This window comes from Gekko japonicus, unplaced genomic scaffold (assembly GCF_001447785.1).
Source record: "Gekko japonicus isolate JY-2015 unplaced genomic scaffold, Gekko_japonicus_V1.1 scaffold32, whole genome shotgun sequence".
In the NCBI taxonomy this organism is placed as follows: Eukaryota; Metazoa; Chordata; class Lepidosauria; order Squamata; family Gekkonidae; genus Gekko; species Gekko japonicus.
The window spans coordinates 2,473,055-2,495,556 of record NW_015167527.1 but is presented as its reverse complement, the minus strand read 5'-3'; the positions used below and the strand labels follow the sequence as shown (position 1 = coordinate 2,495,556).

Here is a 22,502-nt window from a genome sequence, read left to right as displayed (position 1 = left end):
AGAAGCAGATGGACTATAAACCTATCAATTTTAAGAAATGATAAATTTGTAAAAAATATGAAGGAAGAACTGACAGCCTTTTTCAAAGAAAATATAAAACAGCTCTAAAGGTGGTGTGGGACGCAATGAAAGCATTTTCCAGAGGAATATTAATACAAGAAGCAGCGAAAGTAAAAAGGCAAAGGAAACAAAGGTATGAAAACTTAAAAAGACAGATAAATATACAAGAGAATGTTATGATGGCTAAAGTAAATAATGCTGGAACGAAAATAAGACTTAAATTGTTACAACACCAGATGAATTGTCTACTGAAAGAGGAGATTGCAAAGAAATTATATTTTGCAAAACAAAACTTTTTTGAGAATGCAAATAAATTTACGAGCCTATAAGCTCAGACAACAGAAGGAAAGGACTTTTATTAAAGCCCTGAGAAAAGAAGGAACAGAAATTTATAGAAATGAAGAAATTAAAAAAGCCATAGAGGAATATTATAAAATTCTATATGGGAAAGCAACAGTGAATATTGAGAAAATTAAAGGATACCTGAAGAAATACCAACTGCAAAAATTTACCGAAGGGCTAAGAAAAATATTAAACCAACCAATCTCAATGATGGAAGTGGTCAAAGCAATAAAGAGACAGAACAGAGGGAAAGCGCCAGGACCAGATGGTCTACCTATAGAATTTTATCTCTTATTTGAAGAACAAATTGCAAATTGCATTATATATATGTAATATGGCGAGAGAACAGGGTATAATCCCAGACATTTGGAAGGAAGCAATAATCTCTTTGATTCATAAACAGAACTCAGATGAGAAAGAAATGAACAATTATAGACCAATCTCACTTTTAAATGTGGACTATAAGATCTATGCATCAATTTTGGCACAGAGGCTGAAAAAAGTCTTAGTGGAAACAATAAACACAGACCAATCAGGTTTATTTTACCTAAGAGACAAATGAGATATAATTTGAGAATTTTGATGAATGTACTTGAATATTATGAATTGCATCATGAGAAACAGATGGCAATAATCTTTCTGGACGCATAGAAAGCATTTGACAATGCTAACTGGACTTTTATGATGGAAACGCTTTATATGCTAGAAGCAGGAGAAAGCTTTATTACTATGATTCATGCAATATATAAAGACCAGAAAGCAAGAGTAATAGTTAACGGAGAACTCTCAAATAGTTTTGAGATCCAGAAAGGTACAAGACAAGGCTGCCCTTTATGGTGTTCTTTGGCATATATTACTACCCCTCTTTTTTCTCTCTTGTCAGAAGCTATAAATGCCAGACCTAATTTTTTGTTTTGCAAATATTTTTTTTATCTTTCTTGATATGTGTTTCTTGTAAACAAATTAAGTCTGCATGAATCTTATAAATTTGATTAAATATCTTACTTTTTTGGTGTATTCAGTCTGTTCACATTTATGGATAGAATTTAGAATTTTTTAGTGTGTTCCATTTTTGTTTTGATTGTCTCTTGCTTTATGTCTAGTTACCATCTGCCAGGCAGTCTTTGGTTTTTTCTTGTCTTTCTTTCCTTTATCATATTTATTTTTTCCCACTTCTTGTTCTGTTTTTTCTTCCTCTATATCAGATTCTTCCTCTCTATCTTCTTCCTGTTCTTTTTGCCATCCAAAATCCTCTCCAAATATTGTATTACAGAGCAGCAGCCCTGGTATGGATTAAAGAATGGATTACACTAGAAGATAAGAGACTTTTGAAAATTGAAGGCCATGACCTACTGTTAGGGTGGAATGCTTTTTTATGGTATGAGAAAGCAGGCTCCCAAAAGTATTTTAAGCAGCACTGGTTGAGAGCGGCATTACTAAAGGTCTGGGACTATATACATAAAAACTTTTATACTAAAAGATTGAGACTGATAATACCTTTAGAGGCATTTACTTTACCTAATGTTTATGTAGGAGAAGAGTTGTTAAGATACCGAGAAGAGCTGTTAAGATACCAGGACATTTTGGATAAAAAAGATAACCTTAAATTACCAGAACAGATATCCTGGTGGAGAAAAGCGCAATTGGAATCGATATACCTGAAGGACAAGAAGCTAGGATTTAATAATAAAATAAGTTGGAAGAAACTATATTAACTGCAGAAAGTAAAGTGATAAAGAAATTATATAAGATCTTATTAGATTATGTGATGATAGATGAAATTGTGAAAAAAAATATGATTGCATGGGCCCAGAACATTGGTCGAAATATTAATCTAGAGGAATGGGAGCAGATTTGGCTGAAAAATGTTAAACTGACTAATGCACTAACCTATAAAGAGAATATGTATAAAATGTTTTATAGATGGTATATTACACCAGATAGACTAGCTAAACAAAATGTTACTTGTTCAGACAAATGTTGGAAATGTAAGAATAAGATTGGTTCTTTTTATCATATGTGGTGGTTATGTGATATAACAAAAAGATTCTGGAAATGGGTACATGAAATAATGCAAAAAAATAAGATCTAATGTTCCTTTTACTCCAAAGACACTGTTACTGAATATATTTCTGAAAGATTTGATAAAACAGACAGGTATTTGATTGTTCACTTATCGACAGCTGCAAGAATTTTATATGCTAAATACTGGGAAACAATGGAGACTCCAACAAAACAAAAATTTGTGAAAAAACTGTTTGAAACGGCTGAGAATGATAAACTGACATTAGAGATGAGAGCTGGAACTGAATGGACTTTTCAGGACACTTGGAAGAGATTTTATGACTGGTATAATATAACCATAATAACTTGATTTGTGGAGATTTGAGAACACAGAAAAGGGAAAGCCAGTAAGATAGATAAGGGGATAGAAAATTAACAAATAGTTAATCGAAGATAGAATATGAAATATTAGCCTCTCGCTATATGTTTTGTGTTTGTTAGTTGTAGGTAGGTGTTTGTCTGTTGTTATGTATGTTTGTAGTTTATAATGGGGAAAAATCAATTAAAATGTACCCTTCAGTACTTACCCCCCCCCCAAAAAAAAGATAAAAGGAAGTTTCAGAGTTTTGACTTGATAATGCTGGCTATATGAAAAGGAAATTGTTTCTAAGCCCATAGTCTATGGATCTTCCAGAAAAATAAGCTTCCTGTTAACCAACTGAGTCACCTTAAAACCCCATTACTGCCAGATAACGACAGCTGGGAGGTGGGATTTTCTGAGATCTATATTATCACCATCAAAGACCACTCTTAAGTTCATTGGTTGCCATTTTAGATTTGGTTCTGATCAGCATTATAGAAATTCTCCTGCTTTTTATTTCACAGTTATAGCGGTTAGCATTTGTTTTTTGAGATCTTGAGTGGAGGTCAAAAGTGATTGTAATTCAGGCAAAATAAGACAAGCCACAATAACAATGGGAGGCGATATCAGCTAAACTTCCCAGTATGCTGGAGCCCAACTTGGAAATGAAAAATGTTATGGAAGGATCAAAGTGACTCCTACTGCTGTGATTCTGAGACAGAGGTATTCACTGTTTTGGACATCACTGTGGAGGTGCATTAATGAAACCAGCCTTGACTGCAGCTACTGTAAGATAGGGTTTTATTTGTTTGTTGAACAGAATTTGAGTTCAGTGGCACCTTTAAGACCAACAAACTTTTATTCAAGGAATAAGTTTTTGTGTGCACACACACTCCTTCAGATACATTGAAATGGAAGTTACCAGTCTATACATATAGATGGAGGATGGGCAGCAAATTAGCCTACAACATAATGAAAATGCTTAACAGATGCAAGGACCAAACAGGAATAGCAAGCTTAATTTATATGGTCACTATTTGTTTGGATTAAATTCCAGGGGGGAAACATAGTGAAGCAAATAAATATATCAAAATTGGAGATCGATGTGTAAATGTACCTTTCTTAATTGTGGAATGCTGAGAGTAATTGAGACTCTGTTGTAACATTCTATCCATCTCTTCTCAATCATGGGGGTAACTAACAGCATCCTTTTCTTAAAAATGGGGTGATTAGTTGTGTACTGTTATGTCTCCTCTGTCACCAGACCAGAGAAATACATTCTAATCTACCATTCCAAATTATATTACTTTCTACTATTCATTGCATTACATTACAATCACTAGTCCAATCTACTATTCCAAATAAGAAATACAATAAAATAAAGAGGACGTATGGCCCTTCTTGGTGAGAATACAGATGTAAGGACTCAATGAGATTAGCATATGTAGTGTGTGTCTACTGTCTGTTTGCAGTGGAAGAAGGTATCATAAGGCAAACAAACATACCTCATACTCATCATTCATTAATGAATATGAAAATGGAATTCTTTAGAAAGGTGTTCTTCAGCTCTAACACCCAATTTCTAAGCAATTATTGACACATATCAGTTTTTTCTTTGAGAATATATACTACCTTATCTTTGCCTTGACCCTAATGATAAGCAACAATCAGCTAGGGTTCTTCAATGAGTGGATATAATATTGTCTAAAAGAGCAAATTAATATGGCTGCACATGTGCCTAACAGTATGGCAAGGAATACTGTATTTTCAGTTTTTTCTAAGACATGCATGGTTCCATTTCACAGAGTTTCTGGCTGAGCAGAGTGCAAGGTCTTTTGTTTGAAGGAATAGTACTGTTCAGCTCTCAGATTCCTTAAAGAAAATAAATCAGGCTCAGATTACAGTAACTTCTACATCTCAGTCTTGAGATCCAAGGTGTTTGATGAGACCTTTTCATCCATAGATAGGATAGAACAGTCAGCAACAGCATATGTATTTCAGTCTACTACATATTTAGTCTGCAACATATTATCTATGTATGCTACCAATGATTCTGAAAGAAAAAATGAATTCAAGATCTGCTAATACTGTATGAGATATCTTCAATGACATGGTCTCCCTTCAGGAAATAGTAGCCAAAGATTACTACAAAGTAAACTCTACTCTCTACAGGCTATGCAGTGGACATTAAGAATATTTCTCCTACAACTTCAGGAGATCAAGTTGCTTCTCGCTCTCTTTTCCAAATACATCCAGAGGTAGAATTGCTTCTCCAGAAATAAGTAATAGAATTGGTGCATACACACATGATCAGAATAGGTTCTATTAAAGATATTTTATGACAGACAAAAAGTGGAGGAGAGATCCCTATTGGACAAACTATGCTGTGAGTGCAGGCAGCTTTCTAATAGGATACCTCTTGGTCTAACCACAGATGCATCCCTATGATGTTGGTGTGCATATGTTGTGTGGAAACAGGAGGAAGGATTGAAGGATTGGACATCAACTAATTGAACCATCAAGAGTGCTTATTTCTGTAGCCCCTGTCCTGAAGGGGAAGGTGGTTCAGTTGGCTACAGACAGCATGATGACAAAATGCTACATAATCAAGGTGAATCAATTTATCTCATGTTTTTAGGAAGGCTAAACAAAATTTCAAAACCAGACATTTCCAGTGCCACTCACATGGCATGAAGTACCAGTTTGTGCTGGATACTCTCAACTGGTCAGATTCAGTAAGCAAAAGGTGGGATCTAAAGGAAAAATCATCCAGCTGCAGTATTCTACTAATGGAAACACTGGGGCATATCTCTGAGCCACATGGTCTAATATGAAGTATCCCATATTTTTCACATATTCAGTTCCCTGGTTGTTAGGAGACATACATATTTCAGATTCCATGAGAAGTTCCCCCCCCCTTTTAATTTCTGCCTTATAATTTACTGAATCTGATATGAGAGCAGCCACAAGGACAGAAAAACTAGCCAGTGTCCTGATATTGTCACTATTAGACTTTTTTAAAAAAATGACTGATATTTGGGGGACCAAAATTTTCCTGTGAAGACAGTAAAGAGTGAAATTCTAAATTGGATCCAAACTAAGTTGGCAAAAATAGTCCCAGAAGGGAAATAATTTAAATAGGAGATAAAATAGTATGTGTAGAGATATTGAACTGAATAATGTAAATAGACCGGGCTATGTTTAGTGTATAAATGAAGCGTGTGTTTTTTTAAATCTTTGTCTTGAAGGCCTACCTGTTGTTCCAATTAAAGAGAAATCTGGCTTCAGTCTTGTGTGACCGTCTTTATTTTTAAAACTAGAATTCCTGTAATTCACCATTCTGTGTTAAGCCTATAAAGCAAGAATACACAATCCAGAGTATTTGAAAGACAAATTTACCTATATAAATCTGCCTGCCTACTTTCTGAGGTTGTTTTTGTAGGCCCTGCTCCAGGCTTTTGTTGGGAGATCATTTGAAATTATTTTCCCTGCCATTGTCATCTGCTGCTGAATTCTGCTGCTGCTTTCTCATTTGTTTCATATATGTATATGATTTAGTTTTATTATTGCATTACATTTTAAAAATCTGGTGTTAGCTACCTGAAAGGTTTAGATAAGTTTTCAATAAATATATAATCAGGATTTCTCAACCATGAAGTCATAACTGATATATGTTAAATAGTGTTGAACTTGCACTCTTTTTTAAAAACATAAGAAAAGGTAAAACACCTTAGGTGATCAGGCCGAGCCGAGAGCCCACCTCTCCAGCTTTTCTTTGCAAGATCCCCAGCAGTCAGCAGGCGTTAAGTGGAACATCAATGGGCAGATCTACCTTTTGAATGTCCCTGCTCCAGCACTCCCAGATGAGCCTATGTGCAAAAAAATAAAAAGATGCAGAAAAATTATTTATAGTGAAAAGACAGAATGTGATCTTAGGATATATAAGAACACATCCTAATTTCAAATGGGGTAGAAGATACAAGCAAAAAAAAAAGGCATTATGGACTGAGGGGTAGAAAGTTGAACTTGTTATGGGAGAAGCTTAGTGTCTTTCCTATTAAGAGATGAAAAAGGAATAAAATTAATATTTTGGTAATATCTATTTAAAATGGAATAAAATGTACTGTATTGTTTTAGTATAATCAAATAGTCAAATTCAGTTGTTAATACATAACTAGTATATATAAAACAATTTTTGCAACAGATGCTTTGTCTAAAAATTCTATTTGAATTATTTTCAAAACACAGAATAATGGTTTTGTCTATTAGGACAAAACAACGTAAAGTGGGAGCTCTAAGGTGGGACTGTGATGTGAATACGTTAAAGCTGAATAGAAGAGTTAAGCTGACAACAATATTAGTATATTCAAAAAGTTTATAAAGTATACATAAGAGCACCATGCTAATTCAGATTTCTGGACACCTTGAATAAGTTTAACTGTTCAATAGCTACTATGTCCTATAGGTAAGTCTTCATTGTCATTTTTTTTTCATTGTGCACAGGAATGCTTTCAGTTTATACTGCCAGCCCTACCTCATGCCATTGACCTTTTGCGAGATGCCATTGTAAAAGTAAAAGAGGTGCATGATGAACTTGAAGATCTACCTTCACCACCACCACCTCTTTCTCCTCCTCCAACCATCAGCCCACACAAGCAGACAGAAGACAAAGGTGTACAGTGTGAGGAAGAGGAGGAAGAGAAAAAAGATAGTGGAGTTGCTTCAACAGAGGATAGTTCCTCCTCACATATAACTGCTGCAGCCATTGCAGCTAAGGTGAGTTGGGGGTCACTTGCCAAGAGGCACATCGGTTTCTGTCTCAGGTACTTTCCCTGACCCTTTCAGGTTTACATTTGATTTGTTTTAAATTTATAGTGCTATGGCAGTAAGGAAAGCCTATCTTAATGTTTAATCAAATAATTTTAACTATATATATATTATATACATACACACACACATATATACACATACATATATACACATACATATATACACACACAGTGTCCCTTTCTTTTTTTATTTCCAGCAGTTTAAACCACCATAGGAATTAATCCTACATAATCATCCTATTAAGTGATAACTCTAAAAATAGTATAATTATTTTCTGATACCGCTTTTGTAGACGCTTTCTCAGGGCCCTCATTCCTCCCATGCTGAGAATTTGTTTTGTGGGAAAGTGGAGGAGCTGGACTGAGGGAGGGAGGCACTATCCGTGCAGCTGTAGAAGATATATGCATTTGGACCAAACTTTATCATGCAGTCCAAGTTGCATGACAAAATATTAATGGGGGTTGGATTAGTTTTATTGGTATTGCTGTATTTGTAAGAAGAATAAAGTTCTTCTGAATTAAACACCCTTGTGTTCAATTGGAATACCAGCAATGCATAGTTTGAGCCAAGCTTTGACAATCTGAGTCCTATCAAACCATAGCTGAACCCTGGACCACTTCTAGAGCCATGGGATATAATCTCACAATAGCCCAAACTCCTCAGCACTTGCTGTTATATGGACTGAACAAAAGAAATCAACATTCTAAATCATCCCTATACAGTATTTTCATCATGTTTACAATGTTCCTCTTTAAGAGCATTGTCAGCTGTTTGCAAACATAATGCGATTGGTTATTTATTATCAATGGAAAGTTGGATTTTACTAAGTTCACAAACTTCTATATTGAGTATATGCTCTCCTGGAAAGGTACAAGCAGTAAGCATTAAAAGCAGAAAATACCTGAGATCTAAACTGATTGTGCTCATTTAAACTCCTATGCATCTTGCATTTTTATATTTCACTTGTTTTCACCCCTGTTCCCTCTGTTCATTTTGCTTGTTTAGTTTCATGTTTTCCTATCATTGTATTCATAGTTGTTATGTATTATACATTAGAAGCATCCATCCTACACCATCATGGCAAAAGGTGAACATCCCATCCCTGGTCTCATCTGTTATTCCCATCACGCAGCAGGAGAACCGGTAAGACACACCTACCAGAGGGTTTTACATTACTGATATGTGCAGATATTTTGCCTGTCTCCTCTCTGTGTGTAAGGAAGAGTTTTGTTCCCACCAATACACAATATTAGTCTCTAGCAAAGAAGTCTTAAATTCCTATTCCATGCACTCTGTCAGATGGTTTTACACTCTTTCCTTATTTAGCAATCTGATGACTCAACATTTTTGGACAACACAAACTACTCTAATACCACCTTCTATTTCGACCCTTGTATAGCTGCTGATGTAGCTAAAAATGTTGCTACAGCCAGGGCTATTTGGGGGCAGGAACGCACAGGAACAGAGTTCCGGCTGGCTCCCGAGTTGGCCATGCCCAGCAGGAACTTATTAGCATAATAGGCCACACCCAACAGCAGAAACTCATTGGGATTGGCTACGTTAGGGGTGTGTGGCCTAACATGCAAAGGAGTTCCTACTACCAAAAAAGCCCTGGGTTTTGACAACAAACAAGGTAAACAGAATAACAAGCAAAAGGTGGGTGTGGCTGGATAACCACACTTCTGGTAACATGGGGGTGTGGCCTAATGTGCTAATGAGCTGTGCTCAGGGGTGTGGCCCAATATGCTAATGAGTTCCTGCTGTTGGGTGTGGCCTATTATGCAATTGAGTTCCTGCTGGGCTTTTTCTACAAAAAGAGCCCTGGCTACAGCCAATGTAATACCAAAATCAGGATCAGCTAACAAAAAAAGATATATGGTGATTTTAACCGTTAAATACTGATTTTAAGATTTCTGTTACTCACAGGTTGAACCTTTTCACTTTGGTTTAAAAAAGGATAGGGCAATTTGTTCAGTGCTGAAAACTCTCTTAGAAATTTTAACATTACATATTCAAACTTATTCCTGCTTCCTGCTGTTACAAGACTAGAAGTTTACTTTGTAATTCTAAGGAGACTTGGTGGCTGCATCTGGACTGCAAATTGCTTGGCTTGGATTACAGGCAGATATTTCTGGTAGATGCTGCTTCTGATTATCTATCACTGTCATTTTTCTAGTTTTTGTCATTTACTGATCATATTCAGTTCCATTCCTTCGGCTTTGTTTCACTCACAGAATGAAATCTAAATGCTATTTTTGTTTCAGTGCTCTTCTTAAATCTGCAGTGCTCTATGGTTTAAAGAAAATATGGACATTGCCACTTAGGTCAGGCATCAGATTTTCTTATTCTGAATAATAGCTCTCTTGATCTACAGTTTTCTACCTCTCCTCCCCCCCTTGGTGGAAGATCAGTAATTGAATATAATCATCATACTAGCCTTGCCCCCTAACTTCATCCTATCAGCAAATGTTACCATCCATTCAGATAGCTAGTAACACTGGAAAATCACAGAGGTGATCTGGTTTTTGCAGAAAAATAGAACAACCAAATCCACTACACTGTCCTCAAACCCCATAACGCGGTCCAGCAACTAGCAAAACATGTGACCCTCAGATTGTCAATGCATATATGCTAGAAGCAGAACAGACTAGATTGGAAAGCTACTAGGGTTAGATGGAGGAAGAGGGAGCTTGAATATTCTTCTGTGCTCCCCCAGCCTACCGTATCCTAACCAACCAAATATGAGGGTGCCTCAGTTTCTTTATTGATCACTACTTGGAGGAACCAGATATATGAAAAGTTCTCACCTCTGTTGCTAGCATACCTATTCCAGGAGCTGCTGGGCTGTAATATCACTCAATCGACAACAGTAGCAGTGGGGTCCATTTGTCCCTTGTCTTCATAAAGGCATAAAGTTTTGTGTAAATGTTGTTTTGTGGGTCAATTTAATCTTTGACTATTCCTCAAGTATTTAGGTAGTTAGATGATTTAATAACACAAAATATTCTCAAGCAACTGCCCCTTCAAATTTAAGTTCTTTAGGTCACATAAATAAGGAATAGAAGTGGCTTGAATTCAGAAATCGACATACCTCAAGCAACAGAATACAACTTTGTTGCTTTCTCCATCTTGCTGCTACTCCTTAGGGCTGGGGGGGCCTTAAAATAAAGAGCTATTGTGGAAAGGGGGAGGAAATTGCTGGAAATCACCACTCTCATGCAAGCAAAAATGTCTTTCTCATGCAAGGAAGAGGAGGTCCTGACTAGGTTGGGTTGTCTCTGACAGTACAAACTAAACTGATGTAACTGTGGGTGTAAGTTTGAGGGTGTGGACAGTACATCTGAGGATAAATTTATGCGATATAATTTCTCAGTAGTAGTTTAGATAAAGACTCAATATACTATGCCAATTTAGAGCTGCACTCGGCTATTTAAAAATGCCACAATTGGGCCTGTAGTGCAGTGGAACCAGGTGATCTTGTCGTCGTCCCCCCACAACCTTTCAAGAGCCAAATGTTTTGGCATTCTAAAAGGTGCAGGGGGTGGGTACAAGATTGGACTCTCACAGCATTTTAAAGTGGCCAGGTTCAGCTCTAAAATGGTGCTGAGAAGCTTCTTCCTGTGAACCCAAGCAGCTGGGCTGTGCCAGATAGTCTCCAAGTTATTTAACATTCCTAGTCTCCCTTAATCTTTTGAGTGGTATCTCACTTTATCACCTGAACTCCTTCACAATTTGTAATCCTTAAGCTTTCCCCCTATTTGTCACTGACATTTCTTTTCTATTTGCTGGGTATAGGCATCGTGACCTGTAAATTTAGTGCTCCTAGCCATCAGAAGCATGAGGAGGAAGATGAAGTGGAAAGGGAATTGAGCAACTTCTTCAGTACACTTGGCAGAGTCACTCTACCAAAATAAACACATAGGATAGAATAGAAATATCAAGAGAAAAGGGCTATTGTTAGGGAAGATGCCAATTCCTCTCATGCTCTAATCGACCGTTTTGAAGGTTCTAATACTGAAGGCTATCATTTGCTTCTGTTGAGCAAATGTCTTGGTATGTCTTCATCTCCATTTATTTGTACTAAATTGGTGTCTTATTTACTTTTGTGCCCCTGAAGCTCCAGTATTTTCCTTTAAGTCTACTTCCCTGTTAATTTCATTATGCCAGTTTCTTCCTCTGTTGTTTATTTTATTTTATTTTTAGACTTATGTGTTAGCAAATGCGGTGCTGAGGTTAACTATTCACTTTCTGAGTTTTCACTTCTGCATTTTATGTCTGACTAGGAATAAGGCCCGATCTTTGTCGTGGTCTCTGTGCAGTCAGACACATGCTTTGGGCGCCTGCACACAACCTAGATCATAGAATATTCCAGAGCTTGCCTCAGGAGTCTTTTTGGTGGGCTCTTTTTGGCGAGCCTGGGGAGCAGACACGCACTGCATGCCTGGAGCGTGGGAGAGAGCCGCCTCTCACTCAGTTCTTCTTCGACTGCCTTCATGTTCACACCTCGTCAGCAATCGCTCTTCAGTTCGCCTCAGCTGAATTCTTTCCTCTTTTTCGCTTTTGTCTCTAGTTGTTTCCTCCTTTTTTCTTCGTTTTCACTCTAAAAAAAGAAGAAAGAAAATAAAAATTTCCGAAGTTATTTTTCCCTTACTTTTGTTCTTCACACTTCCCCCCTCCCCCTCCCCTTGGTCGGGAAGGTTTTTGCATGGGCCTCCCCCTATTTTCCACGTTGTGTCGCCATTGTCCAGCAAAACTTCCATCTAACGACGGCCACGACTGGAGGCGTTTCACTGTGTCGATTCCTGCCCTCACTGCGCTAAGTTTACTAGGCAGGCCTGTAGAAATAGAGCTGCCTGCCTTCAAACAATACTTTTGGAAGCCGCTTATGCCCTACGATGTCCTCCGCGGTGTCTCATGCCTCCTGCCCAGAAGCCTTCTTCTCACTCTGAGAACACCAAGTCTCTCAAACAAAAATCTAAAAAGCGAGATGGCAAGCCTTCTTTGACTCCGAAATCGAAGCCGGCGAAATCAACTTCGGCTCCCAAACTCAATCCCGTGGTGATCTCCGGCCTCTCAACATCTACTCCAATGGTGTCCTCTCTGGCAGCACCTCTGCAGAAGTCTAAGCTCCGATCTTCGACTTCGTCACCACCCTTATCTTCCCCAGCGGACCACATTCCACCTGGTCAGCACACTAAGTCACCGCTGCGGAAGTCTTCTACCTCTCGCCATGGCTCTCCCCGGACTACGGCATGTCGATTCACATCTCATGACTCCCAACTCTACCTTATGGATGACAGGGAGCATTTCATGAGAAGCTGATCCCGATCACCTCGATCCCATTACAATCACAGGGGATCTGACTACCACAGATTGCTCTCCCGATCACAGTCTCAATCTGACTACAGGTCTTCAGATATCAGGCATCGTAGATCGTATCACCCACGTTCTTACTCCCAGTCCTCCACTCCATGTCGAGACCACTTTATGTCCTCACAAGACGCTGATCTCCGACGTCACTGGCCAATCTTGGCACATGCTCGACGTTCATGCTCTGTTGCCTTGGTCCATTCTCTGGAGCCTGACCAACCTCCAGATGCGTCGATATCAGCGGATGCCCTGAAGCGTTCTCCATCAGAACCTTGGTACCATCTGCCCACTGATACCCAAACAACCCTGGATGTGTCTCAACATATCCGATCACCATCTCCGGACTCGGTGTCTGACTGCTCCATTTCGGGTGACCTGGACCCTGATGTGATTCTCGTTAAGGACGATGGTTGCCATTCCTGTTTCCTTTCACCAACTGAAGGGCCCAAGGCTTATTTGGAGCTTGTCACTAGGATGGCCACAGCACTCCAAGTGCAGGGTGCTACCGATACCCCCGAGGTAACCGATGTCGTCCATAAGCTGGTCCAGGCAGATTTTCCGCCGTCGACAATTCTAGCTTTGCTGGCAGTGTACCTTTCGGTGCTCAAAGAGCCATGGGACCGTCCCGCTTTCATACCTCCAATATCGAAGAGCTATGACGCCATTTATAAAATCCAGGAGTCCTCAGGGAAATTCCTTTTCAATCATCCTTATTCCATGATAATTCATTCTTCCTTGAAATCTAAACAGCCAAGACAATCCATTCCTCCTGATCGTGAGGGCCATAAGATTGATTCCACTGTGAAGAAAATCTACTCCATAGCTGCCATGAACATTAAGATTGATACTTACCTGTCCTACCTTTCCGCTTACGCTTTCAATGTGGCTACAGCGGTTCGTCCAGTTCTTGATTCCATCCCAGATGAGTGTACGCCCTCTCTATCTGCTGCTTTTTGGGAGATTTGCTCAATTTTGAAACAACAAATCAACTCGGTACAGCATGCCGTTACTTGTTCCTCCAAGGTCTTACATCTTCCATTGCTCTTCGGCGCCATGCCTGGCTTAGAAATACATCTCTTCAAACCGATGTCAAGTTTAAGATCGAAGACTTGCCCTTTGATGGTGAGGGTCTCTTTCACTCCACCACGGACGAGACCCTGACGGCTGTCGATGATAGTAGAAAGAACGCTAGAAATATAGGAGTCTCGACTTCCACGCCGTGCTCTCGATACCAACAATGAAAACCCTACTACAATAAACTTCAGCCTTCTCTTGCTGCCACCATACAGTGGAGGTAACAGCCCTATGATTCTCGTCCACCTCCTCAAAAGCCAAGGCCCCAAGTGCCCAAGAAGTCACAACAACCCAAGCAGTCCGTTTGACCACCTGGATGGCCTGCCACCGCCGCTTTCTTTCACCCCTCCCGTCGGGACCCGACTCTTCCCCTTCCTTCCATCTTGGGAATACATTACATCCGATGCCTGGGTCCTTACCATCGTATGGGTCAGGTACGCCATAGAGTTCGGTTCGCCTCCAACCCTTCCTCACTTCGTCATCACGCCCCCGGATCCATTGCTTCGACAGGAGGTGCTTACACTTCTCGACAAGGGGGCCATTGAGACCATGCGAGAGGCACAGTGGACTCTGTGCGTCTACTCCAAGTACTTTGTAGTTCTCAAACGGGATGGCAGTTTGCAGGCCATCATGGACCTTTGCAATCTCAACCATTTTGTTCATTGCAAAAAGTTTCGAATGATCACCTTGCAATCAATCCTTTCCCTCCTCCCAAGTTCCGGATGGCCAGCGTCGATAGATCTCCAAGATGCCTATTTCCATGTCACCATCCAACCTCAACATCGCAAGTTTCTCCGCTTTGCTATCGAAAATGTTCACTACCAGTACAGGGTCCTTCCCTTCGGCCTCTGTACGGCCCCCAGGATTTTTACAAAATGATGACTGTTATCGCAGCAGAATTGCACCACAGAGGGATCGTCCTTTATTCGTATATTGACAACTGGTTCTTGTAGTGTCAACGTAGTCTCAACTTCGGCAGGATGTTCAGGCTACACTATCTCCCCTATGCTCCTTGGGCTGTGCATCAATCTGATGAAGTCTGCCCTCCAACCTGTTCAGATCTTACAATTCCTCGGAGCCTGTATTGACACCACAATCCAGGGCCCAAGACATACTGTCCCTAGTCTCCACCTTTCAGCACTGCCCTCAACAATTGGCTTGCTCAATTATGAGACTCCTCGGCCACGTTGCTTCAACAATGTTTGTGGTCCCTCACGCCAGACTGCGGATGCGCCCACTTCAGCTCTGGTTCCTCTGTAACTTCAATTCTCAGAAGAGTCACGAACATGATGCTTGCTATTCTGCTTCTGGTGCTCAGCAGCCTGACCTGGTGGTCGCTCCTGCAGCATCTCCTCGCTGGCATGCCATTTCGACATCCATCTCCGGAGATCTGCCTATCGACAGATGCCTCCCTTTGGGGTTGGGGAGCCCAGTGTGGGACTCTGTCTGCCAGAGGAATGTGGACTCCTCAAGAGAGGACTCTCCATATCAACGCTCTGGAGCTTCATTCTGTTCATCTCACCCTGATCTCGTTCCTTCCTCTTCTAACAGGCAAAGTTGTCCAGATGGCCTCAGACAACATGGCCACTGTTTTTTACATCAACAAACAGGGGGGCACTGCCTCGGTTCGTCTGTGTCGCACGCCTCTGGGCCTCTGGAAGGGATGTCTTTGACATTTGATCTCCATATCGGCTATTCACACCCCAGGTGTTCGGAATATCGACGCCGATCGTCTGAGTCGCTCTGCGCCCCACGACAATGAGTGGTCTCTGCACGCTCATTATCTTCGGCCGGCCTTCTTCAACTTCAGTCGCCCAACCATAGGTGACTTTGTGACTTTGGAGAATGCTTGATGTCCTCTCTTTTTTGCATGAGGCCCTGCCTCTACCCTCGGGGATGCCTTCCTCCACAGTTGGACCGGGACCCTATTTTACTTCTTCCCTCCATTTCCTCTCATCTCCAGAGTTATTCAAAAGATTATGTTGGATGCCACCTCATGCATCCTTATCACACCTTGGTGGCCACGCCAACTGTGGTTTCCTCACCTCCTGCAGCTGTCCAGGGGCCGGTTCCTTCATCTCCCACGTGTGCCAGATCTCCTCTCGAGATCGCGACCAGATCCTCCACCACGATCTGGGATTTTTCAAGCTCACTGCTTGGAGGATTTAGAAGTAACTTCCCACCTCTGGTATCAAAGGTCTTGCTCAATACCCGAAAGCCTTCTACCCACAACACCTATCAGTCGAAGTGGAGGAGGTTCCAGTCATATCCCTTACAACACTCCTTCGACTGTGTCCAAGCTTCCTTATCAGATGTTTTCTCTTACATCGTATCCTTAAAGAATTCGGGTCTACAATACTCCTCTTTGAAAGTTCACCTTGCGGCTATTTCAGCACATCACCCTTTGATCGAGGGATCTATGGTGTTCTCCCACCACATCACAAGGTCCTTTCTTTGGGGCTTCTTAAACCTGTGCCTGCCTCAAAAACCAATGGTGCCGTTCTGGTGTCTCTCCCTCGTCTTGACTCAACTGATGTCCAAGACGTTTGAGCCCATGCCTTCGATTGATCTTCAGCTCCTCTCCTGGAAAACGGCGTTTCTAATTGCTTTCACAATGGCTCGCCGGGTAGGAGAGCTTGCTGCCTTCTGTGCAGATCCTCCATATATGATTTTCCACAAGGATAAAGTTATCAGACCAGACCCGTCCTTTCTCCCTAAAGTGATTTCTGCCTTTCACATGTCTCATTCCTCCGTCCTTCCTACTTTCTTTCCGAACTCAGCTGACACTCCACAAAGAGCCTTACACTGCCTCGATGTCCGGAGAGCTCTCTCCTTTTATCTCTACCGCACAGAACCCTTTCAAAAGTCTCCAGGGCTTTTTGTTGCATATGCCCCCCCCCCCCCGTGCAGGGGTGAGGCTATCTCTTCCCAGCGCATGTCAAAGTGGGTGACCTCAACCATAGCCCTTTGCTATGAGTTACCACATCAACCCATACCTGTCTTGATCACTGCTCACTCCATGAGGGCAGTATCGACTTCGACTGCTTTCCTGGTTGATGTCCCGTTGGAAGCCATCTGTGCTGCTGCCACGTGGTCCTCCACTTCAACCTTAATGTCCCACTATGACGTTCGAGCTCAGCGGGATGCTGCATTTGGCCAGGCAGTGCTGCAATCTCTCTTCACCTGATTCTTCTGCTTTTTCAGGTAGGTCCTGTAACCTGAGATGATAAGGCTGTGTCCTAACTTGTTTATTGTCTTTTTCAGCTGACAGCTCCCTCCTTCATTTGGTTCAGCTTGTTAATCACCCATGTGTGGGACTGCACAGAGACCACGACGAAGATAAACAGGTTGCTTACCTGTAACTGATGATCTTCGAGTGGTCATCTGTGCAGTACCAGAATCCCACCCAGCCTTCCCCACTGCTGGCATCTCCTGATCACTTACCTTAGTTGATGGGACTTACCAGTAGCGGTCAAAGGAACTGAGTGGGAGGTGGCTCTCTCCCCCACTCCAGGCATGTGCAGTGCGTGCCTACTCCCTAGGGCGGGAAGAGAGCCCACCAAATGACTCCTGAGGCAAGCTCTGAAATATTCTTCGATTGAGGTCATGCACAGGCGTCCAACCCATGTGTGGTGCTACACAAATGACCACTCGAAGATCATGAGTTACAGGTAAGCCACCTGTTTTTGTGGAAATAAATACAACAGGCTCTAGAAAGAGGCTCTCGGAGAGTGCCAAGACCTTGGGCACTCACTGTCATTTTGCTGTGGCGACCTCAGCAGGGTATAATGACACAGAGTCCACCATTTTCTCCAGAGGAACTGATCTCTGCTACCTGGAGATTGGCAACAGTAGATCCCCAGGAGGAAATGGTTGGTTTGGAGGGTGGAGTCTATGGCATTGTACCTGTCTGAGGTCCCACCCCTCCTCAAACCTCACCCTCTCCAGGCTTCACCCCTCAAATCTCCATGAATTTTCCAACCTGGAGTTGACAACCCTATCTCCTTCCCAGCCAAGCATCAACCTGTCATTATCTGCCCCTCTGATTTCCGTTTTCCATCTCCTCCGCGTCCCTTCCTGGAGATCAGCTGTGATTCTGAGTCATCTCCAGCCCTCACCTGGAGATTGGCAACAGTAGTTCCCCATGAGGGAATGGCTGGTTGGGAGGGTGGAGTGTATGGCATTGTACCTGTCTGAGGTCCCACCCCTCCTCAAACCTCATCCTCTCCAGGTTCCATCCCTCAAATCTCCAGGAACTTCCCACCTGGAGTTGGCAACCCTATCTTCTTCCCAGCCAATCATCAACCTACCTTTATTTCCCCCTCACACTTCATTTTTCCATCCCCCTTCCACCTGTAGCCTCTTCCATGCTGTGAAGTCCTGACTGGCACATCACATTGGCTGTCATGGGGGGGAGCATCTCAGCAGGGTATAAGGACACAGAGTCCACCATTTTCTCCAGGGGAACTGATCTCTGCCATCTGGAGAGCAGTTGTAATTCTGAGTGATCTCCAGCCCTCACCTGGAGAGTGGTGTTACACTGCTTTATTTACAGCCAATGGCTAACTAAATTTAACGTGAGTCCTTGCCAAAGTTTACGGAGGTTTTGCCAGTACCAGAGAGTACCAGTGATGGAGAAGAGACAGGTGTTTTTCCAAAACAAATAGTCCTTTTTACTGAGCAATATCAAAATCACACATACAAAATCAGTCTCACATTCGCATACACTCAAGGTTCCTTTGGAGTTACAGAGATAGAAAATAGTTTCTCAGCTACTTGGAGGTAGGTAGGTATCGGTTCATGCTCACCTGTTCCAGAAGTCTTGTCTGTTGCAATGAAAAATAGGGGGAAGAAAGTAATACCTAGGGCTATTAACTAAATCACACTTGTTAGAACCAGCCAGCAAAGTATGGAGCTCTTTGGCTGCAGTCCAAGAGATCTTAAAGTAGACAAAGGGACTGTTGAATAGGAAGCTGGACCTTAGGGGTAGAAAAGAAGATAGAGGACGTTGAGAAGGGATGTGGCTAGCAAAGACCTAATGTTTGGTCTTTACTTTTATAGTTGAATTTACAGGTGGGTGGTACCTTGCCAAACTGTAATCCCACCTACTTACAAGTCCATCCCATGACCTCCCTCATTGGTGCATGTAGAAAGGGGCAGGTATTCTATGGGTGGGGCAATATTTGAAACTCTACACTCTATCTCATGGAACACCATCTGGCCAGGTGTGAAGTCTTGACTTCCTGTGCCCTCCTTGATGTGCAGATGAATCTTGGCTTTACCAGGCAGACAAGGCACCATCAACAGAAAAAGGCAATTCAGATGCAGATCAGGTCCATGTTCTGTGTGACATCTAGTCTCTTTAGCAATGGGGGAATTTCTTCTTCTTGGTTTTTGCCTCTGCCCACAATGACTAACATGTGCTTCTCCTTCCCATAAGGCTTTGAGCTGAATGTGTGCAAGCTACATTAACATGAAATGCAGGCAACTGTTCCCTATGTGAAATCTCTCACAGTAGGTGATGCAAACAGCTTCCTCTAGGCCTATGGTATACAGGTGTGTGCACAGTCCATGTGTTGTGTGTATAAGCAGATATAAAACCATATATTAGTCCATTTCTCAAAAGTGGCAACAATGGTTCCCCAAGAAGTAGTCTTTCTCTTCAATGGGGACCAAAGCAGCTTACATCATTCTCTTCTCCCCCTTTTGACTTGCACAACAACCCTGTGAGGTAGGTTAGGCTGAAAGTTTGTGACTGGTCCAAAATCACCCACTCAGCTTTTACAGCAAGAACTTGGATCTAGCAGACCCTGCTCTGAAGTACTGACTGCTACTCCAGACAACAGATCTCCCCTCCCCCAGAGAAAATAACTGTTTTGGAAGGTGGGCTTTATGGCATTCTGTTCAGCTGAGGCCTCTCCCCTCCCCAAACCCTGGTTTCCATAGACTCTACCAGAAGATCTCCAGGAATCTCCCTACCTGGAGCTGGCAACCCTGGTCAGGACTGGCCCCAATGAGTTCCTCACAAAGGCCTGCGAAGGGTTTCCTTCCTTTGTCTGAACCATACTTGGATTTTCGATGTGATCTCTGTGCTTCACACCCATGAGGTTTAGTGCGCCTGCACTGAACCAATCGGTATCGTAGAAAGCTCAGAAAGGATTTTCGTGCCAGAACCTCGGGCATGTGCAGAAACCCCAACCACGCATGCCCAGAGAGATGGGCGTGGAGATCCCGCCAGTTCTCTTATGATCACCACGCTAGTAACAACTCTCCTTGGTCGGTGAGATCTTCGTAGTTTCAAGCTCTCGGAATCTCTCCCCCCCTCCCCCCGTCTCTTCGTTTCATTTTTGTGCTTTAGTCTTCTCTTCACACACACAATTTTATTTTAGTTACGGGGTGGACATGAACTTTTGTTTTCCTCAGTTTGGCCTTCAGGCCTTCCCCCCGCATACACACACTGTTCTTTTCTCAATTCCCCCCTTGCCCCTTTGGACTTTTATGGCGAAAAAGTGGGGATTTTTTAAAAGGTGCTCCAGTTGTGGCAGTAAACCCGCCCCCCCAGATGGCCACACACTTTTCATACTCTGTCTCGGAGAGGCGCATCTTCTGGACACCTGCCCACATTGTGCCAAGTTTTCTAATCAAACTAGGAAAGATAGAACAGCTCGACTTCGTGTGGCCCTATTAGAATCGGCGTTAGCTCCTCTGGCTCCTGGTATGGATTTCAACCTGTCTTCTAAGCCCTCAACCTCGACTGCCATTCTAACATCATAATCAGCCTCTAATATCGTCCACTCGACGTCGAAGCATTCAGCACCGACAGCCCAATCGACGTTTTCCACGCTGATTAAGAAGAAAAAGAAAGATAAGACAAATACGGGACAGAAGAGCTCTGCAAAGGGCAGTTCTAAGCCCCCTAAGGCAAGCTCTATGGCCAATTCTTTGGGCCCTGCACCGATCACAAAAGCGCACCAGTGAAGCTCCGATGTCACACCAGCCGGTAGTTTTGTTGGTACCAGCAATCCAGTTGCTGGATTTGCCTATTCACCAACTGAACCCCCCGATCCCGGAGCATTTGGAGACACAGGCCTTCTCCAATCTCGATGATGTGGAGTTACTAAGCCACTCTTCTCGTTGAGACTGCTCGCCGTCGAGGATCTCTTTCACGTCTGCTTGTTTGTATTCTCCTGTCGACACTGTGATGTCACGTTGCCATCGATCAGCTACCGATACTGGACAACGTCGCTCCTGGGAAAGCTTGAGATTGCCTGTTGAGATGATCGACATCGATCATCATCATCCACGGGTTTCTCAATCCCCGAGGTGCGGTTACCCTAGGGACAGGTCACCTAGAACCTTCCATCCTTCGGCTCCTCTGATGGTAGCGTGGGACCAGCATCAATTCCAGAACCTTTATGGGGCCTTCCTACTTTCGTCATCCACGCCATGGCTGACCCCTGCGGGTTTCTCTGATTGGGATTGTTCCTTTGTGCACCAGTCTTGGTCCCCACATAGGTCACGAGCCCCATCTTCAGCATCACTATCAAAGCCACCAGATCCGCCTCATATGGAGGTTCGATACCGCTCACCTACCTCACCAATATCGAGCCGACCAATACTGATACCGGCCTCACCGGTGGATGCCCTGCCTCCGGCCCACCTTCCTAACTCGGACTCCTTAGGTTCATTGGGAGAGGACTCAGATGCAGCTGCTTTGGATACGTGCAGCTCTCTGAAAGACCCATCTCCCAAACCTACGGTCTTGGAGGACCTCCTCATATCACCTTCTGAGAACCTCACCTCATATGTTGACCTTATAAAAAGAATGCCTCATTCCTTGTGCTTATTGGTCATGCAGCCACAACCTTCGGTCACAGATGCAGTTTTCGATGTAGCTCAGTTAGATACCTCAACTGCTATTGCACTGCCTATGTCTACAGTACTCCTGCAGGCTGCTAAGGTGCCCTGGGATAAACTGTTCTGCGTGCCAGTGTCCTCTTATCGTTTAGATCACAGGTCCAAGAGATGAGTGCAGAATTTCTCTTGAAGCACCCTAAGCCTAACTCTATAGTGGTCACTTCAGCATCGAAGTCCAAGAAGACACACTCATCCCCCTCTGATAAAGAAAGCAGAAAACTGGACTCTTTTGGAAGACGTTTTTATTCTGCAGGGGCTCTGGGTGTAAAGACCACTAACTACATGGCTTGTATGAGTCGTTATCAGTATGCTCTTTGGGAACAACTTTCTGAGGTTCTCAATGCTCTACCAGACGACAAGCATCAAATGGCTCACAAAATTCAGAAAGAAGGCCTTGTTTTGGGGAAACAACAAATAAACTCATCCAAGCATGCATTTTTTTTAGTACCCATAGGTACACTTTTATTATTTTTCATATTATACTCATACATACATACATATAAGCAAACAACCACTTACATACATAAGACATACACAGAGATTT

The 22,502-nt window shown here is 42.5% G+C and overlaps 1 protein-coding gene across 1 annotated transcript in view; it reads left to right on the top strand.

Annotated features, from left to right (window-relative positions):
* GPHN (gephyrin) overlaps window positions 1–22,502 on the top strand; it is a 406,541-nt gene that overhangs the window by 204,418 nt on the left and 179,621 nt on the right. Inside the window, exons 8-9 of the mRNA XM_015413285.1 lie at window positions 7,271–7,543; window positions 8,654–8,740. Coding sequence (XP_015268771.1) covers window positions 7,271–7,543; window positions 8,654–8,740 — 360 coding nt within the window. The remainder of the gene's footprint in view (window positions 1–7,270; window positions 7,544–8,653; window positions 8,741–22,502) is intronic.